Below are 8952 nucleotides of genomic sequence, written 5' to 3'. Positions count from 1 at the left end.
AAAAAAAAGAAAAGAAAAATAGTACCTCTTCAAACATGATAACTTTCTTCTCTTTCTTCCAAAGCAACATAGTATGCAAATAACAATTAAAAAAAATCTTTAAAACAAATTTTTTTTTTTGAGACAAAGTCTCAAGCTGTTGCCCTGAGTAGAATGTTGTGCCATCACAGCTCACAGCAACCTCAAACTCTTGGGATTAAGTGATTCTCTTGCCTCAGCTTCCTAAGTAGCTGGGACTCCAGGACCCCACCACAATGCCTGGCTATTTTTCTGTTGCAGTTGTCACTGTTGCTGTAGCTGGCCCTGGCCGGATTTGAGCTGGGTTCAAACACTCCAGCCTCAGTGTATGTGGCTGGTGCCCTACCCACCGAGCTATGGGCACTGCCTAAAATAGATTTTTTTTAAATCACCTACAGGTCTCTTATAAAACTTCTCAAGTTAGTCTCAATAGTGTGTCCATTTGTAATGCACACGCATCACACTACAGTTAAATTTTGAGAACCTAAAGTATTAGAAGCCACAAAAGAAAATAAGAAATAATAACTTTACTCTCCATTAAATTATGGCTAAGGTTTCATTATTTAAACAGAACAAAAACTAGATGGTATTTTTAAAAACTCCAACACCAAACAGTAAGTCAGGCAAGAAATATATACTACCACTTATTAGTGGTGGTATATATTTAGTATTTATATTAGTAAGTCTTATTAGTAACCACAAAGTAAAAAAAGAAAATAACTTACCTCTACAGCAAAGATTCTTTTGTCACGCCCATATAATTTCATCTCTTCTGGAAAATGCTGAAAAGCATTTATGTAAGGAATATGGTCCTCTTCAACAAATCTGCATTTTTAACAACAATAAAAGTTTCAACGAGAGCTATGTACTGACTTAGAGTAAACACCTTCAGGAAAAAAGTCTCTTGAGTATCAATATTTCAAAGACAAAGTAAAAATCAGTTAATGTATTCTACCTCCCATATATTTTTAATGATGATACATCTGATCTATCCTTCTCAGTACCCATGCATGGGACTACTGAGCCAATTATCAAATAATTCTCTTAAGTTCCTAACTTAATAGATTAAATTTGTCTAAGAAGTAGGTATGTTACACGTATCCGTCAGTTCACCACCAGGCTTTCCAAAATGCTATTCTTTCTACCCATAGGTTCCCTCATGTGACAGGCTCCTCCTCAGCTTGTAAACCACCACTTTAGAGAGGGCGTCCTTGGATGATCCCTGTCCTCGATGATAGCGTGCTTACCTCCCTTGTCGGCCCTTCTGGTGCCAGCCCCTAGAATGGTGTGTGGTAAATGTTTATTGCTGGAAAAACCATTAAGGGGAGAGACCTTGCCTTTTTGTTCACCACCCCACTCCAATGTCCTGTATACATGAGATCAAATATTTTGAATCAATTACTGAATTTGAAGAAAAAAGCAAACACATACAGACAAACATATTTATAATTTATTCATTCATTCAAGAGAAATTTACTGAGTACCATATTCCCAGCAATATTCTAGGCTACAGAGATACGGCAGTGAACAAAACAGAAAAGCATTCTTGTTCCCATGAAGTGTGCATTCCAATGAGAAAGACAATAAAACAAATGAATGAAACCTATAGTGCACATATGTTAGGTAAGGGAAATGTAAAGGAGAAGAGTAAAGTAGGGAGGGAGACTAGAGAATGAGGAATAGAGGTCTTGCAACCATGTCACGTATATCCTTGTATCTATACTACCTGTAAGATTTTTAAAATAAAACAATTGTTAAGGAAAATAAGTATACAAAACATATTGCCATAAAGTCTTTGCTATTGTTAGAGTGGGGCTGACATTTGGCTGTAAGATTTCGGTTTTTTTTTTTTTGAGACATAGCCTCATTTTGTCACCCTTAGTAGACTGCCCTAGTATCACAGCTCACAGCAACCTCAAACGCTTGGGCTCAAGCCATTCTCTTGTCTTAGCTTCCCAAGTAGCTGGGACTATAGGCACTCGCCACAGTGCCTGTCTATTTTTAGAGATGGGGTCTTGCTCTTGCTCAGACTGGTCTCAAACTGGTGAGCTTAAGCAATCTACCCACCTCAGCCTCCCAGAGTGCTAGAATTACAGGTGTGAGCCACTGGGCCAGCCTAGAATTCCTTTTTCTTTCTTTTCTTTTTCTTTCTTTTTTTGTTTGAGATAGAGTCTCAAGCTGTCACCCTGGGTTGAGTGCCGTAGCATCTTAGCTCACAGCAATATCAAGCAATCCTCTTGCCTTAGTTTTTTCTATTTTTAGTAGAGACAGGGTCTTGCTTTTGCTCAGGTTGGTCTCAAACTAGTCAGCTGAAGTAATCTACCTGCCTTGGCCTCCCAGAGTACTGGGATTATAGGCATGAGCCACAGAGCCCGGCCTCCTTTTTTTTTTTTTGAGACAGAGTCTCATTCTGTTGCCCAGGCTAGAGTGCCATAGCATCACCCTAGCACCTACCAAGACCCCTAACTGATGTTTTCTGTTTTCAGTAGAGATAAGGTTTTGCTCTTGCTCAGGTTAATCTCAAATTCTGTTGCCAAAACTAAAATACTATGGTGTCAGGCTAGCTCACAGTAACCTCAAACTCCTGTGCTCAAGCAATCCTCCTTCCTTAGCCTCCCAAGTAGCTAGGACTACATACAGGAATCCTGACCAAGCCCAGCTAATTTCGCTATGTTTAGAGAGATGGGGTCTTGCTCTTGTTCAGACTGGTCTTAAATTCCTGAACTGAAGGGATCCTCCCACCTTGGCCTCCCAAAGTGCCAGGATTACAGGTGTGAGCCACTTCGGCTGGCCTTAAGACTAGTGTAAGTTAAATAGAACTTACATGGCAGTTAATGTGTTAATATTATTTTATATACAGGATATAATGTACATCTATCACTTTAAAACTATCTAGTATTGATTGTGCTAATGACCTCATAAGTTATTTAGACTTTACCCCCATGTGATAATACATGACAGCACTGGGTGGAGAACTAGGGGTTCAGAGATGAATAAGAGATGAAGAGCCCCCCATGAGACAGACAGCCTGCAGGTGATCCAGCAGAGACACTGCCACAATGCCGCCACAGATGTATGCTCAGTGTAGTGGAAGCGGAGGAATGAGAAATCTGCCCAGGGGAAGCAGAGATGCCTGCACAGAGAAGTCCTGGGCATCTGGAGTTCAGAAAATGTTTCACCCTTTATAAATAGTGCTACTTGTGACCTATTTCTAAAATTTTTTATTTCTGAATTTGAATCTCCTTTTAGAAAAATATGTACTTTTCCAGAACTGAAATCAAAGTTCTGAATAATCTATTTCCCCTTTTTTGATTTTTTATCAGATGGTCCTCTGGATCAATCCTGGAAGTTGACAGGGAGATTGGCAGAGACTGAAAGTATCCCATACATCTCTCCTGACCAATAGGCCACTGTATTAGCTGTGTCCCCTGGAAACAGTGTCTCTACTTATAATTTTGTATTTTTCCACAGTTTCAATTTGTGACAGACTAAAAATTTTACAAATTAGTCCTCATTGCAGATAATCAAAAAAGCAGTGCATTAAAGTTGTATCTACCTGTAAAAATACCCTGAACTCATTCACCTCTTTCTATTTCCATTATCAGCATCCTAATCCAAGCCAACATCACTTGCCTGTGTGCTTATGTTGGCAGCGGTGCACTAACAACCCAGTAAGGTTTCATAACCTTGGTACATTGGTATCTCACAGCTGTGTTTGTGTTGATGTGTGGCAGTGTCTTGCTGAACGGCGTTCATTATTAAGGTTGCATATTTTTGTGTGCCCTATGACAGCTCATTCCACAAAAAGAGTTCCAAAAGTGCTTTGAAGAATGAACTAGTTCTGGTACATAGCTTCCCCAAGGGAACACTTCAAAGGTGGCCATAATGATATTCAGCCATGAGGTATGTAGCACTTTTTCTAGAATGAGTTCATGAACTTAATTATTAGAACTTATATATGAATATATTGGTCTGGCCTACAGTAGACAAGTCTAGACTATAGACATAAATTTGGGAGTCATTAGTTAAAGCCTTGGGAGAGGATGAAATCACCCAATAAGCAAGATCAGGTTTTTAAATTTAAGAGTAAAATTCACTGAATCATAGGCTATTTGCTTGCAAAGTTAATCACACCTGAGAAAGCCTTGTCATTTGGTTGACGTGGCCAAATTTATAGGCACTATCATCATTTACTGAAGGCATTTTATTTAATCAAAGGTCCTAATACCAATGATAATGATGATGGTGGTGACAATGAAAACAAAAACAATAATGACTAGCACTGAGATCTTATTACATGCCAGAAATTGTTCTAAGTTCTTTTCATGTAGTACTAATTACTGAAAGTAGTTACAACTCTATGAGGTAGTTATTATTGGCCCCATTTTACCAATGAGTAAACAGAGCAAGAGAGATATAACGTACTTGAGATCACACGATAAATAAGTGGCAAGGCCAGGATTTGTACCAAAGAGTCTAACTCCACATCTATGCTCTTAAAAGCACTCTATACATTGACTAAACCCATATGTTATTATTTAGAACACATACAAAGCAAAGAAAAAAGGTAATACATTAATGATTTTGGCACACCTTCTATTAAATGAGACATTCTTATGCACAATGACATAATTTACTTGTTAACTATAAAATTATTCAGGAGTGTCCAACCATTTTTTTTCTCTGCTGCACATTAGAAGAATAAGAGTTATTTGGGGCCACACATTAAATACACAAACACTAATGAAACCTGATTACAAAAAAAAAGATCCATGCCTACTTTTTATGATATCTGACATCAGAGATAAAAAAGTCCTTACAAAATCAGCATGTGGCCCACAGGCCACAGGTTGGAGATCCCTAGATTATCTTGAAAAATAGAAATGCTTACTATCTATCTGGATAAAAGGTTCTTCCAATAGTTTTGTTTCTAGGGTTTCCTTATTTACAACCTAAAGTTAGAATGGATCTTGCATAATTATTTAATAATAACCATGCTAATGTAAAGATCATCTGTTCTTCTTTTCCTAGAAGTGTCAATAAAACTCAGGTACTTTAATGTCACTTTTCTCTTCAAAACATTTTATTAGATTATTATTATAATTCTCCAATAGCCAATGTGACGTAAATACTATTATTTCTGTATATAAATAAGAAAATCAAGAAGATAAATATTTAGCCCAGAATAATTAGATTTTGGAAATAGAACCCAGGCTATATAATCTTTCCAGACCCTTCCTCAAGGTAAGTCTTTTTATAAAATTCAAAACAAAGTTTGCCTCCATAATTCACACAATCAGCAAAAACATTATCATGTGATAGGTTCCAGCTTACCTCAAGAGATCTGAAAGTGTCATTGTTTCTCTCTGCCAAAGTAATGACAGATAGCAGAGAGCAAGCGTCTTTGGCACAGTCATCTTCACAATTCCCTTCTCCTTTCGTTGTGAGTATTCGACTCCATCAATAGATCCAGAACAGACAGACGTCATTTCTTAGGGGATAAATTGAGATTCTTAAAAATGAAAGCAATCATTTGGGACAATAAAAAATCCAGACAGGTACATGGTATTTTAAATACCTTAAAAGTTAGGTTATAATCAATATAACCTTTACAAAGAGCAATTTAGCAATAAAGCGCAGCAAATGTTTAGAAAAAAACTGGCCAAGGATTAACTGTGGATTATCTATGGGAGTGGTATGGGATAGGAATCTAAAGAGGGATTTGAACTATTTTTTTCATAGTGAAAAATTTTTATTTTTATTTTTTTTTATTCTTGAGACATAGTTTCACTCTGTTGCCCTGAGTAGAGCGCCAAGGCATCATCATAGCTCACAGCAACCTCAAACTCTTGGGCTCAAGCAATCCTCCTGCCTCAGCCTCCTGAGTAGCTAGGAATATAGGTGCCCACCACGATGTCCAGCTAAATTTTTCTATTTTTAGTAGAGACAGAGTCTTGCTCTTGATTAGTCTGGTCTCAAACTCCTGAGCTCAAAACAATCTACCTGCATCAGCCTCAATTTTTAAAACAAAAAAATATACCATTATAATGCATGGCAAAAAATGTATAATGCCTTTGAACCCATGTTTAACTCCCATATTTTCTTCTCTGAGAGGCCTCTTCAAAACTCTTCAGCTGCTGGGTGCAGCGTCTCATATCTAAAATCTTAGCACTTTGGGAGGCTGAGATGGGAGGATCACTTGAGGCCAGGAGTTTGAGCTTGCAGTAAGTATTCATAATGCCATTATGGTGACAGAGTAAGATCCTATCTCAAAAACAAGAAAACAAAAATAAACAACAGGTTCAGTGTCCATAGCATAGTGGTTACAGGGCTAGCTACATACATAGAGGCTGGTGGGTTTGAACCCTGGCCTGGGCCAGCTAAAACAACAATGACAACTGCAACAAAAAATAGCCAGGCATTGTGGTGGGCACTTGTAGTCCCAGCTACTTGGGAAGCTGAGGCAAGAGAATCATTTAAACCCAAGAGTTTGAGGTCGCTATGAGCTGTGACGCCACAGCACTCTACTAAGGGCAACATCATGAGACTCTGTCTCAAAAAAACAACAACAACAACAATAGAAACCTCTTTAGCTAAAGCAGCACCTCTCCCCACCCCCGTCCTCCAGACATCCTCCACCATATGACATTATGGTATTCTCATTCATTCATTCAATCAACAGATACTTATTCATCTCATTCTTGATGCCACCCTTCTATGTCTTAGGAAATATCAGTGAACAGTGTCTCATCTCTTGGAACTTACACTCTAGTAATGGGAAACCAATAAATAAAAAATATAATTGATAGACAATAGTGCTATCATAGAAAAATTGCAACATGGGACCTACAAAGTGATAGAAGGGAGGAGAAATGTGCTATTCTTTTTTTTTTTTTGGAGACAGAGTCTATGTCGCCTTTAGTAGGTGCTGTGGTGTCATAGCTCACAGCACCCTCCAATTCTTGGGCTTAAACGATTCTCTTGCCTCAGCCTCCCAAGTAGGTGGGACTACAGGCACCCACCACAATGCCTGGCTATTTTTTGTTGCAGTTGTTTAGCTGGCCCAGGTTGGATTTGAACCTGCCACCTTCAGTGTATATACTGTGCTATGGGTACCAAGCCGAGATGTGCTATTTCATATGAGGTCCAGAGGAACCTCTCAGTGCAGAGCCCAGAATGAATGCAGAAAGTCATCCCTTTGAGATAGGGTCTCATTCTGTTACCCAGGCTGGAATGCAGTGACATAATTATAGCTCACTGCAGCTTTGAATTTCTGGACTCAAGCAATCTTCCTCATGCAGCCTTCCAAGTAGCTATGACTACAGGTATGTGCCACTGCACCTAGCTAAATTTTTAAATTGTTTTTTTGAAAGACAGGGTCTCACTATATCACCTACACTGGTCTTGAACTCTTGGCCTCATGAAGTCCTCCTATCTTGGCTTTCCAGAATTCTGGGATTATAGGCATGAGCCACTGTACTAGGCTGAGAAGTATCTTAAGGATGTGGTAAAGAATATCTAATACATGAGCAGGAGTGAATCTACAGAAACAGCAAGGAGGCCAGTGTAGTGAGAGCATCATGGGTGAGGAAAATTCATACAAAATGATACTGGAGAGTAAGAAACTGTATCACATAGGGCTTTTTAGATCATTGTTCATACTTTGGATTTTATTCTAAGTACAAGAAGTTTCTGGAGGAATATGACCTTATTTATGTATTTTAAAAGACCACTCTGGGTGCTATAAGAATAGATAATGGAATAACTATAAGGGAGCAAGAATGAAACAGAAGATCACTCTTCTAGGAGAGTGGTGAGAGATATTTGAACTGGAGTGGCAGCAACAGGTGGTGAGAAGTGGTTGGATTCTGGACAGATTTTGAAGGCAAAGTCAAAAGGATTTGAGAATAGCCTGGATGTAAAGCATGAGAGAAAAGAAGAATAATTCTAATGTCAGCCTGAGCAATAAGTAGAATGGAGATGGCACCTACTAAGACAAGGAAGATGGCAAGAGCTATGAGAATGGTGAGCGTGAGATCTTATTAAATATACCGATGGAAATACTGATTAGGTAGTTGAATATAAAAATCTATAGTTTAGAGGAGAGGTGAAATTAGAGATAGGAATTTTAGAATTTTAGCACATAGCTAGTGGTTGATTAAAGCCATGGCTCTAGGTGAAGTGACCGAAGGAGGGCAGATAAAGAAGCAAGACTAGGAATGACCTGAGAAATTGAAGCTTTCTTGTACATAAAGTCTCAAAATCATTCCTCAAAATCCCTTTCTTCAGTAAATCCTACCTTCACAACAATTATCAGTAGCTGACATTTTAGATTTTCACTATGCATTTGCCACCTGTCTCCTCCCATTACAATATACAATATAAACACCTTGGAGGCAGACAGTCTTGCTCACCACTCTGTTCCCAGTGCACAGAACAATCCCTAGCACAGAGTATAAACCCAAAAGGACAAATTGCGCCAATAGTTCTAAGATTTCAGCCTAGTGAAATGATTTTAAAAGCTTTAATTACAGTCAAGGGATGTTGTAGCAGCACTGTTCATAATGTAAAAAAAAATTTAGAACAATCTAAGAGGCAGGAATAAAAGTTTGATTAAGTAATTCCATACAACAGTATACTACACAATTTCCATAATGCTTTAGATTAGTGGTTCTCAAAGTATAGTCCCTGGGGACCAGGATGGATGTCTAACTGCTTCTTAATGAGACTTTCAAGCAATCCTCCTGGTGTTGGTCCTCCCTTCATATCAAGTGATGCATATCAAATGATGTATCATTTGGGAACTTAACAGAAAGCAAAATACTGTGTTCTAACCAGCCCTCCAGGTGGTTCTGATGGATGCTAAAGTTTAAGAACCAATTTTTTTTAAACATATGAACACACAGATTTCCATAAAATATTCTGTAAAAAAAA

The 8952-nt window shown here is 38.3% G+C and overlaps 1 protein-coding gene across 1 annotated transcript in view; it reads right to left on the bottom strand.

Moving 5' to 3' along the window:
- Positions 1-8952, bottom strand: part of TAF1B (TATA-box binding protein associated factor, RNA polymerase I subunit B) — an 87178-nt gene that overhangs the window by 52308 nt on the left and 25918 nt on the right. The window contains exons 6-7 of the mRNA XM_023511808.1: positions 5353-5509; positions 744-843 (exon numbers count right to left, since the gene is read on the bottom strand). Of these exons, the coding sequence (XP_023367576.1) occupies positions 744-843; positions 5353-5509 (257 nt within the window). The remainder of the gene's footprint in view (positions 1-743; positions 844-5352; positions 5510-8952) is intronic.

This window comes from Otolemur garnettii, unplaced genomic scaffold (assembly GCF_000181295.1).
Source record: "Otolemur garnettii isolate 467f Iridium unplaced genomic scaffold, OtoGar3 scaffold00022, whole genome shotgun sequence".
Lineage (NCBI taxonomy): Eukaryota > Metazoa > Chordata > Mammalia > Primates > Galagidae > Otolemur > Otolemur garnettii.
This window is presented reverse-complemented; position numbering and strand designations above follow the sequence as displayed.